Raw genomic sequence first — 12,869 nt, 5'->3', positions numbered from 1 at the left:
ATCTCTACTACTTCATACGGACCTTTCCACAGGCTTTGTAGCTTCTGTCCTGCACCTGTTGGGATATTTCTTACCAACACTTTTTCTCCCCACATAGGCTTCCATTCTTTCGCATCTTGATCATATTGTTGTTTCCTCATCTCTTTTGATTTGATTAGATTTGTTTTCGCTATTATATGCATTTCGTTTAATCCTAATTTCAGTTCCTCGCAATAATCATTATACACTCGCTTATTACTATTTTGGTTAAAAATTGATGTCGGTAATCTTGCCTTCCTGCCATAGATTAGCTCATATGGGGTAAATCCGGTTGATGTATTTACTGTAGTATTATATTCAAATGCGAAGTATGGTAGATATCTGTCCCATGTTTTATAGTTTTGCCCTACAAACTGTCTTAAGTAAATTTTTAACTCTCTATTAGCTCGTTCTACGAGGTTTGCTTGAGGATGATATGCCGAAGTGTTTATTTTTTTAATTTTCAACAGTTTGCAAGTGTCCTTCATAACCTGGCTCATAAAGTTTGTCCCTTGGTCGGTTACTAATTCCAAAGGAGCTCCAACATAGCATATAACTCCTTCGACAAATGCTTTTGCTACGGTTGTTGACTCTTGATTTTCCATTGGTAAAACTATTAAATATCTTGTTAAGTCATCCTGAATCACTAGTCCGTATTTGTTACCCTTTTCTGATTCCGGGAGAATGACAATATCCATGTATAGCTTATCAAAGGGGTTATTTGAAGTCCACGCAAACAATGAGACCCCAAATTTTGAGTTATTCAGGCCGAGGGGTATGAGGAAGCTTGAGGAAGCAAGGAGAAACGCGCTGCGATGAGAGTTCGCATTCTGTTTTACACGCGCGCTTCACTAACACCAATACAAATACCGTGCTTTGACGAGCCGTCTGTGAATGTGTGTGTCTTCTTTCAGCGAGCTCAACAACTTGGAGCTGCTCGTCACATCGTGTTGTCTCGCTTACACTACAGCATCGAACCATCGCTCCGTATGTCCCCCCTCCTACGCGTACAAAACAACCAGTACAGCGCGACGCTTTGCCGGAGATGGTTGTGCGCGTTTCGTTCTAAGTCCCGCGCGCAGTGTTTGTGCGTTGGTGCGCATTTCGTCAAAGTCTCGTGCGCTGGTGTGTTTTGATGAAGTGTGAAGTGAACAGTGTGTACAGACGCACATGCAGTGCGTGCATCGACAGGTAAGAATTTGCTGAACAGAGGCAATGCAGATTGTCGACAAGTTTCCCGCAGCCTGGCTCGACCCGGTACTTTACAGTATGACGCCATTCGTGAGTATGAAGGATTCTAAATGTGTTGTGAAAGTGTAATTTATGTTTCAATAAAGTATTTAATGTAACCAAAAATGACCGTGTTTGTGTTTGTTGTTAGAATAAGTGCGTATTTGCGATCGTGGCAATGAATGAAAGAAAACGAGAAACGAAAGAAACAAATATCTTTGGATGTGTTGGTAGCATGATTGGAAAGAACACAACACATTGAGAACTGCAGAGCGCACCGTGCGTTCCGGGTGGGGTGAGGGGGAAGGCTCGTTCTAGGGTGTAACTCATTCCTCTAAGACCCGCTTGGCAAAGAGTAACTCATTTTGATGCCTCTCGCTACCCCTGGCCTTAGTTTTAAAGGAATCATGCGACACACTCGCACTCCACTACCCCATCCCATGGAAAAACGCTCCCACCATCGAGGTGTTGACCAAAATTTCGCTATGTGCATGAGACACACACTCGCACTCCTCCAGCCCTCCACAGCTGAACGCTCCCACCGTTGCGAAGTTTGCGAGAATTTTTGCTCTGAGCGTGAGATCCTGAAGCACCAGAGATGACACTATGTGTAAAGACGATCATAATTCGGTATGGTCAAAATGCGTCGATTGTCGTTTCATTTATCTGGTAATGATGTATTCACTTCATCAAAATTTTAAACGTTCACAACTAGACTGATAACAATATTTGAATTTTTAATCAGAATAAAACCAATTCATTTGAAGCAAAATAAATTCCATTATACTTTATTTTGACCATATGATCAACACTTGTACATAGTGCCATTTACTTTGTGTTCTTCACTCTCGCGCTGTGTTTTGATCGTTCGAAACTCATTGCCAGAACGAATGCAAATTTCATATGGGAATGATCGGTGCCGGAAGAGGCAGCGAAAATTATGAAATGATAATAGAAAAGTGGTTAAGTTAATCGTGAAAGATGTCAACGCAGACGTAAATGTAGTATGTTTTGTTACATGATCTACGGGTAAGTGCATGCATAAGAAGAAGAATCTTCCAAATGATGTTTGTGTTCAAACAATCGTACTGCTTTCAATGTTTGTTTATTTTTCTATTATTTTCCATCACACCTAGCTATTTCATTACCAAAGCTCCTGATAACAGATCAAAGCAGATGGATCGGGCATACAGAGTCGCCGTTTAATTTAAAATATCTGCGTGATCGGTAAGTTTTAAATAGTACTAGTTTTGTTCACCATTCTAATGCTCGATTTATCTTTCATTCCTCAAGCAAACGCATCAAACAGCAAGTGTTTTTCCTTCCAACAGCACGCACCATCGGTGGTGCAGCAGCTAACGTTTTGTTCGCCTAGCGCGCACCATCAAGAATTGATATTTTGCCAAACAGTACTGTGAATAAAAAACTGCACACTTACTGTAGGAATTTCCTGGAATTTTTTGGTCGGCCTACGCTCGCGGGAATGGTAGGTCCGTTGAGAGAAGGAAAGAAAGGGTGGGAGCGAGGATTAACCAAAAACGCGGCATTGAGAATGAGGGGAGGTGCGCTCAGCGCTCACGCTGGGACACTCACGATGCTTGAAATAAAATGTTAACAAGCATCGATTTCAAGCATGCATGTCGCGCGACATTTTGCCAAGCGGGGACCCGCTTGGCAAAATGTCGCGCGACATGCATGCTTGAAATCGATGCTTGTTAACATTTTATTTCAAGCATCGTGAGTGTCCCAGCGTGAGCGCGTGAGTGGTTGTATGAGTGTGTGTGGTTCGCGGATCTCATTTTGCCCCGTGTGCTTTTGCATTCTTCTCCCTCGCCCCCCTCCTCCTCCCCCCCCCCCCCGTGTTCCTTTCTTTCTGTGCACATGTGCCGCTGTGCCCCATCGCGAGCACACGCAATTGTCAACGAAAAATTCTTAGAACGGTTGGCACGTATGGGTTTCAAGACGATGGAAAATTTTATTTGGTCTTCGTTTTTTGGACTGATTGGAGCAAAAAATTATTCTCGCACGCCTTGGAGCTTGGAGCTAGAAAAAAGTGAAAAAAAGGTAAATAAAATGATAGAATGACTTTGTGGCCGAATGAATTTTAAAACAACTAATTTTTAAACCATAGCCATATCAGCGATGGAAAACCAGGTTAGCGAAAATCCAGAGATAACACTGGCTTCACTCAATGAAAAAATTGACAAGGTGTTAGGAATGATGAATGAAATACAATTAGGAATGCTGGAGCACGACAAAAAAATCTGGAAGCTGACAAATGCAATTGGAACAGTAAAATGCCAACTGGATTATCTTATAGATAATATCGTCGTCCCATCATCTCCGACCTCAAGCGCAGCGGCTGCAAACGCAGATTCAGGATCTGGAACAAAAATATCATCAGAAGAAGAATTTCGTAAATTCGAGGAAAAGCTGTCGACGGAAGTTCACTTTGAGGAAGTGAAGAATAGTTTAAATAAGGTTATAGTAGTTACCTTCTATAAACAACGGATTCATGAGGCGTTGTATATTTTGTTTTGCCCGGTGTTTTTAATGAATTGCAACTGGAGTGGAGAAGGAAGAAAAAATCAAAAAATTAGTTTTTGTGATAAAGTGAATGTTTTGCGGCTTTTTCAACAAGTATCTTCCCACGGACGTGAACTTATCGATGCAATAACAATTAATGAATATATAAAAACAAAATTGAGAAATGCAACGTCCCATGCTGGCATAAAAAACACCAAACAAACAGTGGCACGCAAAACATTTACAAAACCTCAAAAAAAGTGATGTGATTAGTTAAAGATACAGCTAGATTCAAGCATAAAAGATAAATGAATTCTATTTTAATTGAATTAATAAGCTATAAATAGTGACAATGGTGCTGTGAACTTTTATATGAATTGGGACAAGCCTACAAAAATACCTAAATAAGATGATAGCAATCGAACTGTGAGATGAACTTTTTTCTGTGATGTTTTTGGTGTAAATATATGTTAGAATTATAATAAGCATAATCATATAACTATTGAGAAATAAAATGGATTTTTTAATAAATGAATGGAAAGACAACAAATAAGAATTAATACTTGAGTAAAAAAGTTAGCCTGGCAACTCGTACGACGTAACTACATACCCGTCATGGGTTCAAGTCCCGAATAGACCGTGCCCCCATACGTAGGACTGACTATCCTGTTATGGTAACAATAAGTCACTGAAAGCCAAGCTCATTTCACTAGTGGGTACAGGCCTTGACCGACAGCGGTTGTTGTGCCAAAGAAGAAGAAGAAAAAAGTTTGTATGTTATGAAAGAAGATCAGTAAATGCTTTGATTATCTCTTCTTCTTCTTTGGCCCAACAACCGTTATCGATCAAGGCCTGCCTGTACCACTAATGGGCTTGAGTTTCAGTGACTTATCAGTTTCTATAACAAAATAGTCAGTGCTACGTATGGCGGCCCGCTCCATTTGGGGCTTTAACCCATAACGGGCATATTGTTAAGTCGTACGTGTTGACGACTGTACTACGAGATCGGCCTAATTTAATTACACTAAGATAAAAAGCTACAATTAACTATAACTTATTAGAATTCATTGAACAGTAGTGACTATTTTAGTTTCTATTTATATGAATTTAAAATGGGCAAGACAAACTATTTTGTTAGTGTTATAGCTTCCTAAACAATAAGTAACATATCAAATGATGATGAAGATTGCCCACCTCTTTCCCATGCATAGATTTGAGCAGGAAACGAAAACATATTGAATGAAAAAGCGAGTGGGTGATCAAATCTATTTGAAGAGCCCACATTCACGCGCGCGCAGCTCAAATCTATGCATAACCTTTTTAACTACAAACTACGTAAATCATCATCATTTGATATAGCTATTTAAAAATGAGTTACTAATAAACATTCAAGTAAAATAATACTAACATAAACTACTGCATGCATTCTAATCTAAACGATTCTAATTATACGAATGTAGTCCAACCCATGCTCCATCTGCCAAATAGAAACAAAAAATAAAATTAGTCATGTTAAAATAACCTTAAATAATACTGCAACTTACCCGAGCCACAGAAAATTAGGAGTCAAATACCTTCTCTAAAATAAAAATAAAATCATATTATTATCAATAAATACAACTATGCTTTTGGAAAAGTGTGGAGGAGAGGAAAAAATCCTATTGTATCGGATGGAATGGTGGTTAGAATTGAGTTGCTGAAAAGGGATTGGGATGGTAAATGTATGGCCACTAATTTACATTTTATGTTTTGATGCGGTAGTTCTACCCGTTGGCGAGGAGTGTTATTTTTTACTTTGTAAATGTGTAAACTAGTGGACGATAATTCTATTTCTGAAATATGGTCCTTTGCAGAAAGCTTGAACATCTCCTCTTTAGACTCATACTGCATACCAACGACAACAAAAGAAGAATGTGTCTCCTTAGCTTCCACAAACTGGCAAATATAATTTGTGTCACTAAGAAACCATTGGTTTCTAAAATTGGCTTTTAGGCTAAAGTCGGCTCTAACTTGCAAGCCAATACCATTAGGCATCAACTGCGGATAAGTTGGAGCGGGAATGTTTTTAGCTCTTTTTATATGTTGAAATTCCTTGCATCTTGTTATAACCTGTTCCATACATCTGTTGCCTGACTTACAACTACCTTTTAAAATCTGTAAATGATTTTCAAAATCATATGCGGATATATCATCTACCGCTCCAAAATTATCTACATCATTATAAATATGTATAAGGCCATGTACATTAGTAGTTAAATTAGTTCTACCATAAAAATCTGCAAATTTTTTTACGTAAATATACATTAATCTTTTAGCAAGCGGCCAAAGAGGTTTGTGATGATTAGAGGAAAATATAGTCATAGAACAAAAATAAAGCAAATAATGACTAAATGCCTCCTCCCACATAAAATCTCTATACACAATAATACTAACGTAATGTAAAAATGTACGGAACTCTGTCGCCTTCCAAAATTTAATAAATTTAACGTGCCGCAATCTCCTATTGAACTCTACTGGAAGCTGTGTTGCTATTAAAAAATTTGAAACTGTTTCTATGTGTGCCTCTGTCCATTTGGGGAATTTGGGAAATTTGTGCTCAACAAATCCTGTAGCTATTTTTTTTGAAATGCCCAAATCTGATTGATGCATGCGTTCTGCTATGATTATATGATCTACAATGTTAAAACCCACCACATCTTCCAAAGGTGACTTCCAACTTTTGTGATGTTCCTTATCCGTCCTGCCTTTAAAGCTTTCCTCAGTCCGCAATGCAGCATCCACATCATCAAAAATGACTTTTTTCCCTTCGTGTACTCCCACGCATGTACATTTATGACAGCTGTGTTTGCCAACGTAGCTTATGGTGGCTGAAATGTGAAAAAACGGTTGTAAAATTTGTTCGTTGCTTTTTTATAGTACATTTATTACTACAATTACCTTTGGCAAAGCAGCGGGCGGGTAAATCAGCGATAAATATGTGAAGTTTAACGCCCACCGTCTTGTCGCCGAACCGCAAGCCGCTTGATTGAAGCTTGTTTACTTCATCAACGAGAGGCCGCAAAAATCCTTCCACGTGATCCGGTTTTGTGAATCCACAAAATACACCGGCAAGCATCACCGGTGCATCTGGTAGTTCCTCTACCTTAAATAGAATCGGCCATAACTGCCTTGCCGAACTCTTGTAAAGGGGTAATCCATCGATGAAAACCTGCAAAGAAAAAAGATCAACATGCGGGATAATCTCCCTATAAAAGATATTAGTATATTGCAAATTATATTATCTAATAAGCTTTATAAAACTTTAGCAAACGTGCACTCACCCAAAATGTTCTCTTATCACGGTCTCTATGCCCTGATACCAAAACTGCCCACCCAAGATTGGTTGGATTTCCATCCCGACCTTGGTGGACGTTTTTAAGAGGGTTCGAGCGTCAGCAGGAAGGCAGAGCTTCAGCTTTCTTCGCAACAGACCCAGAATCATGTTGACCGTAGATCGGGACAGATTTTTCGTTACGGCAACATAACGAAGTCCTTCCTGCAACGATATGTTGTCAAAAAACTGGTAGTTTGTGTCTCTTTCCATGTACACATCTTCCTCGTCTTCCTGCCAATCATTTTCCTCCTGTAAATCGAATTCGGCTTCCCGTTCCATGTCACCATAGCCACCATCGCCGTCAGACGCACATAGCTCCGCTCCGGCGTTAGATTCATCAACTGTTAAGATATGTACACGGTTCACATTTGTTAGCTTTAACAACTTTAGCAGCTATGTTTTGCTTTGCTTACCATTCATGATGAGATTCGGCTCCTGTCCTGCCGTTACTCCGCTTGGACCCGGAAGATTCGGTTGGTGCTGCTCCGCTTGCCATTCGCGTTCCAACTGCTCCAAATACTGTTGGCGTTTTTTCGAAAGACTGCCATCCATTCGCATTTTTTTTGATGCCATTTTTACACGGCTTCACGATAAATTCCTATATCACCGTTATATTAACAAACCAAACACAATTATGAATAGGAACGACACTTTTCTCAACTAAGCTTCTTTTGGTGTGGAAACTTACCGGCGATCTGGTTCACAACACTGTCCACGGCAATCAAACACTTTTACACCGGCACATACACGTTTTGCACACAGTAATCACAGCACAACTTTATTTAACACTTAAATACCACAATCACAGCTAAATATATTGAAAATATACACGAAAACAAGTTAAATTTCGTCAGCTTCTTTGATAAAACAAACCAAGCCAAACCAAGCCAAGCCAAGCCAGCTCACTTTGTTTTTGTACCTGTGAAGTGTCAAATGTTGAACTCTCAAAGTGTGAGCGAGAAAGAACAACAATGTGGAACTGTCACTATGGGAGAGCTCGAATCAAATATCATAATTTTTCGTGCAGAATATATTATAACGAATAATTGTCACAATAAAATGACCAAGCTAAAGACCATTATGCTTGAAATATTATGCATATTTTAATAATCCTCAATTAAGTATTCAATTTATAGTATTTCATAAATCATATATTTGTATATAAAACTATGTTATTTTCCTACTCTTGAATGTCCATAATGTCTTCCGTCCATAGTGCTTCTGCCTTGAGCGGGATGTTGGTGGCGAATGGAAAATTGCGAGTGTGGGTCTCACGCTCAGAGCAAAAATCAGCAATCATGGCAACTGTGGGAGCGTACAGGAATGGGGGTGGGGGGAGCGCGAGAGCTGTATCTCATGCACACAGCGAAATTTTGGTTAACACCTCGATGGTGGGAGCGTTTAGGCATGGGATGGGGTGGTGGAGTGCGAGTGTGTCGCATGACTTTTTCAACACTAGGGCCAGGGGTGGCGAGAGGCATCAAAATGAGTTACTCTTTGCCAAGCGGGGAGTAACTGCTAACGGGGGACGGTACTCAAATCACTCAAAAAATACACTCATTTTGCCGGACGGGAGTGGTTGTTATTTGCATGGGTATTTTGTTGTACCGGCTAATTTTGTTACATTGACAGGATCTACACGTTTTAACGTATCTTTCTATATCGACGTTCATATCCTTCCAGTAAAACAGTTCTTTTATTCTTTTTTTCATCCTACGTACCCCTACGTGTCCTCCTAAAGGTGCGTCGTGAAATTCTTTCAAAACTGTTTCTATCTCACTTCTATCTACTTCTATTCTCTCATTGCCCGGTAATTTTTAAATTTAGTTTTATCAACTTGTTGCATATCCTTCAATCGTTCTTTCCTTCTCATTTCGTTCTCATTTGGATCGTTATCGATAGTTATTTTTAATAAATCCTCCCAGTGTTGTTGCTCTAAATTCTCACATGTCTCTTCCGTAGCTTTATGTTGCTTATTGTTTTCACAAATTATATTGTTTTTCATTTGCTGGCGCGTTACAACAGCTAATGTGTGATTTTCAGCTTCTATCTCTTTCATTTCCACACCCGGAAGCCGAGACAGAAGGTCTGCGACTACATTTTCTCTTCCTTTCATGTATCGTACTTCGCATTCTAAACCTTGCAATCTAAGTCTTAGTCTTGTTAATATCGTAGAATTTTCTTTGAGGCGCCAAATAGAAACAAGCGGTCTATGATCAGAATAGATAACAAATTTCTGACCATATACATAGTGCTTAAAATGTTCTACTGCCCATACAATCGCTAATAATTCTTTTTCGATAGGGTGGTATCTTTTCTCTGCCCCTACAAGAGATCTACTAGCATATGCAATAGGTTTTTCTTTAGTTTTTTCATTAGAAAGCACTGCTCCAAGTGCATAATCACTGGCATCTGTAGTGATTATAAACATATCATTGTAATTTGGTCGTACTAATATAGGTTCAGAAATTAAAAAAAATTTAAGTGTTTGGAAAGCCTCATCGCAATTTTCATCCCAAGCAAATTTCGAATCTTTCTTTAAAAGTTCGTGCAAGGGCTTTCGTACCTCGGAAACATTGGGAATGAATTTTCCGTAAAAGTTAATAGCACCTAAAAACGATCTGAGTTGTTTTAATGTTTTTGGTGCTGGCATATTTACTATTGCATCAATATTAGATTTTGTAGGTTTAATTCCCTCTGAATTGATTGTATGCCCCAGATAATTTATTTGTTTATGTAATAGTTTGCATTTAGATGGTTCTATTTTTAGGTTGTAATGCTTTAGACCGTTAAAAATTTTAATTAAATTGATATTGTGTTCTTCTATGGTTTCACCAAAAACTACAATGTCATCTAAATAAACAAATGCTTTTACCGGCTGTATAGCATATATGACGGTATTCATCAGCTTTTGGAACGTAGATGGGCTGTTTTTTAGTCCCATAGGCATTCGTGTAAATTCATAATGCCCTCTAGTTGTAGAGAAAGCTGTCTTTGCAGCATCTTTAGGATCTATTAATATTTGAAAAAAACCGGACTTCAGATCGATAGTGGAAATAAAATTACTTTTGCCTATATTATCCATTATATCGTCTATTCTAGGTATAGGATAGATAAATGGTTTAGTTATTTGATTTAGTGCCCTGAAATCTACAACAATACGATATTTCTTTTTTTCATTTTCGTCCGTCTTTTTCGGGATACACATGACAGGTGAATTCCACGGACTTTTGCTTGGTCGTATTATATTTTGTGCTAACATTTCCTCAATTTCTTCTTCCATTATCGCATTTATTGTAGCCGGGAATCTGTATTGTCTCTTGTAAATTGGTATATTTGAACTAGTTTCTATTTCATGTTTAGTTGCTTCAGTGAATGTGAGCTTATCTCCCGGCAAGTAAAATGTATCAGAAAAATCCATTATTATTTTTGTGATGCATGTTTTTTCATGCAAATCTAAATGGTTGGTATTAATTTTGTTTAATAATTCTTTATATCTTGCTTCACCTATTGCCTCTTTCCCCTTACCTAGTAAATCGCAATCTGCATCTTTTTCCTCCAAGTAAGAGAGGCATTCATGTGCATTCTCTTCTGAGTTTATCTTCTCCAAGAATACCTCCTTATCGTTTTCATCATTCCCTTCTAAATAATTACCATCTTTACATTCTTCTTCGTTGTGCGGCTTTGTTAAAAGAATGTTTTGAAAATGTCTTTCAACCTTGCTTGCATATTTTCTTAAAAAGTTCGATCCGATAATTCCCGGTACCAAAAGAACTTCCACTATGTGAAATTTCTCACAATATATAAATTTTCCAATGTACAAGCGTACTAACATTGAACCCATAGTTTCAACACAACTTCCATCGAAACTTGACAACGTTATTTTATCGGTATAATTAATAGCCGATTCCCCTAATATTTTAGCTGCATCCCAGCTTAGTACATTGAAACAAGCTCCAGAGTCTATTAAATATTTTAGCTCGATTTTTTCACGATGCTCGGATAAAATATTAGCCATTGGTTTTCCTTCATTTGAGAAACTAACCTGAATGTTTTCATAATAATCCCCATCTGTTGGCTCTGCCTGACTATGATTTGACTCTGGATGGCTTATATGAAAAATATTTTTCTTTTCTATGGGAACACTAGAGGTTTTAGTAGCAATATCTAATGTTCCAATATTTAGTTTTTTTGCTGTTGGTTCTGGCATAACTGTTGCTGTATTTTATCGTTGTGATATGGGTTATGTTTTGGTATTTGTTGGGTGTTATGGTTTTGATATTGACTACGTTGTGGTTGTTGCAAATAACTACTTTGATGTTGGTTACGTTGGAAGGAGGATTGATTATTTGGGTAGTTTATGTGTTGTGATGAGTGTTGATTATATGAGGAGCCATATGAAGTGAATTGTTTAGGTTGAGAAAAGTTTCTTGAAGTGTTAGTATAATAAGTGGTACTGTTGTGTTGAGGTTGGAAATTACCCTTATCTACCCGTAAATTATTACATCTACTTTCATCGCAGCGTGTTAATCTATCTCTATTGTAAAAACTACCGTGTTGACAATTTCTACTTTGCATCGGTTGTTGCACGTTATCATCTATGAAACTTTCCTCCAGGTTGGGTTGATAATTGGTGTGTGTATCATGTGTGAGGAAACTGTGTGAGGAAACTTGGCTTCGATTTAACCTTTCCTCAATCTTCCGAATGTGCTCAATTTGCACCACCTCCTCTTCGAGGTAATCTAACAAATCATCAAATTCGAGATGCTTGTTGGTTCGGGCCAGTGTTTTCAGTTCTTGATTTTTGAGTCCAGCTAAGAAATGAATTTTTAAACTTTTAATGGCATATTAATCTTCTGCGTTTTTTGCATAGTTATTCATGATCTGCTCTTTTAATTTTAGAACTCTTTCCTTATACGTTGTGAAAGGTTCATTGAACTCCTGCTGTAGCGTTTCCACTTGTTGGAAAATGGCCTCCACGTTAACCTTTTCACCAAATTGCTTGATTAAATTTGTTTTCACATTATCCCAACTTTCATCAACAATGCGATTAAACAAACTTGCAGCCTTTCCTTTAAGTTTGAACATTACTACTTGAATAAGCTCTTCCTCTGACTCCCCCTCAGGGATTCGTTTAGCAAAGAAGTCGATTTGATATAAAAATCTTTCCAAATCTTTCGATTCACCGTGAAAGTCCGGAATGCACATCATTGCTCTCTCTGTTGGGAACGCGTACTCCATATTTGTTAATGTGTTATTCAAAGCTTTTTCAATCTCAATACTTCGGTTAAAAAATTCCGCCTTAAGTATTTGAAGTCGTTGCTTGTAACAATAAGCTTTATTTACGTTTGATTCACTTATTGCAGTTGAATTGAAATTGTGCAAATTGTGAATTTTGTTAATATTATCCGAACTATTGTTGATTCGAACAGCTCTATTCCTTAGCGCCAGCACTCTGTCGTTCATTCCCGTACCAATGCACTTATACAAATGCTGTATACGCAATAATTATTTGACTTATTTAAACTACTTTTAAACTTATTGTATTCATAAAAATAACTTTAATATTTAAAATAACCCAAAAAATTTTTTTTTAAAATATGTTTAATAAAAAAACTGAAAAATCCAAAACCAAAAACTTCACTATGTGTTAATCACTATTATAATCACTAACTAATTAATCACTAAATTTTACTATAACTATGCTGCGATTTACCTTTCA

At 37.8% G+C, this 12,869-nt stretch overlaps 1 protein-coding gene and 1 long non-coding RNA gene across 5 annotated transcripts; one reads left to right on the top strand and one right to left on the bottom strand.

Annotated features, from left to right (window-relative positions):
• Window positions 1–1,593: 1,593 nt before the first annotated feature.
• Window positions 1,594–2,694, top strand: LOC120950908 (uncharacterized). Of its 2 annotated transcripts, XR_007452124.1 has the most exons (3): window positions 1,599–2,277; window positions 2,385–2,475; window positions 2,542–2,694. It is a non-coding gene; the product is annotated as an uncharacterized LOC120950908 (long non-coding RNA). The 2 variants fall into 2 exon arrangements; XR_007452123.1 differs by having other exon boundaries at window positions 1,594–2,277; window positions 2,385–2,694.
• Window positions 2,695–3,197: 503 nt separating this feature from the next.
• On the bottom strand, window positions 3,198–8,665 carry LOC120952276 (uncharacterized). 3 transcript variants are annotated; one of them, XR_007452065.1, is made up of 8 exons: window positions 7,836–8,665; window positions 7,561–7,745; window positions 7,095–7,488; window positions 6,712–7,019; window positions 5,319–6,641; window positions 5,183–5,251; window positions 3,744–3,812; window positions 3,198–3,631 (listed from the first exon to the last, which is right to left on the bottom strand). XR_007452065.1 is itself a non-coding variant. In XM_049606649.1 (8 exons), exons 2-7 carry the CDS (start codon window positions 7,718–7,720, stop codon window positions 5,221–5,223), a joined length of 1,104 nt encoding a protein of 367 aa, XP_049462606.1. In that variant the 5' UTR covers window positions 7,721–7,745; window positions 7,836–8,659; the 3' UTR covers window positions 3,198–3,812; window positions 5,183–5,220. The 3 variants fall into 3 exon arrangements, 2 of the variants coding, with proteins under 2 accessions (XP_049462606.1, XP_049462611.1); XM_049606649.1 differs by having other exon boundaries at window positions 3,198–3,812; window positions 5,319–5,353; window positions 6,466–6,641; window positions 7,836–8,659; XM_049606654.1 differs by lacking the exon at window positions 5,183–5,251 and having other exon boundaries at window positions 6,466–6,641; window positions 7,836–8,659.
• Window positions 8,666–12,869: the final 4,204 nt, after the last annotated feature.

The sequence above is a fragment of the Anopheles coluzzii genome, chromosome X (assembly GCF_943734685.1).
Source record: "Anopheles coluzzii chromosome X, AcolN3, whole genome shotgun sequence".
NCBI lineage: Eukaryota > Metazoa > Arthropoda > Insecta > Diptera > Culicidae > Anopheles > Anopheles coluzzii.
This window is presented reverse-complemented; position numbering and strand designations above follow the sequence as displayed.

Coding starts and splice junctions, on each gene's coding strand:
- LOC120952276 (XM_049606649.1), bottom strand. CDS start 7,720: ATGGCATCAAAAAAAATGCGAATGGATGGCAGTCTTTCGAAAAAACGC. Junction 7,489..7,560: donor GCCGAATCTCATCATGAATG/GTAAGCAAAGCA, acceptor ATATCTTAACAG/TTGATGAATCTAACGCCGGA. Junction 5,252..5,318: donor CCTAATTTTCTGTGGCTCGG/GTAAGTTGCAGT, acceptor TCTATTTGGCAG/ATGGAGCATGGGTTGGACTA.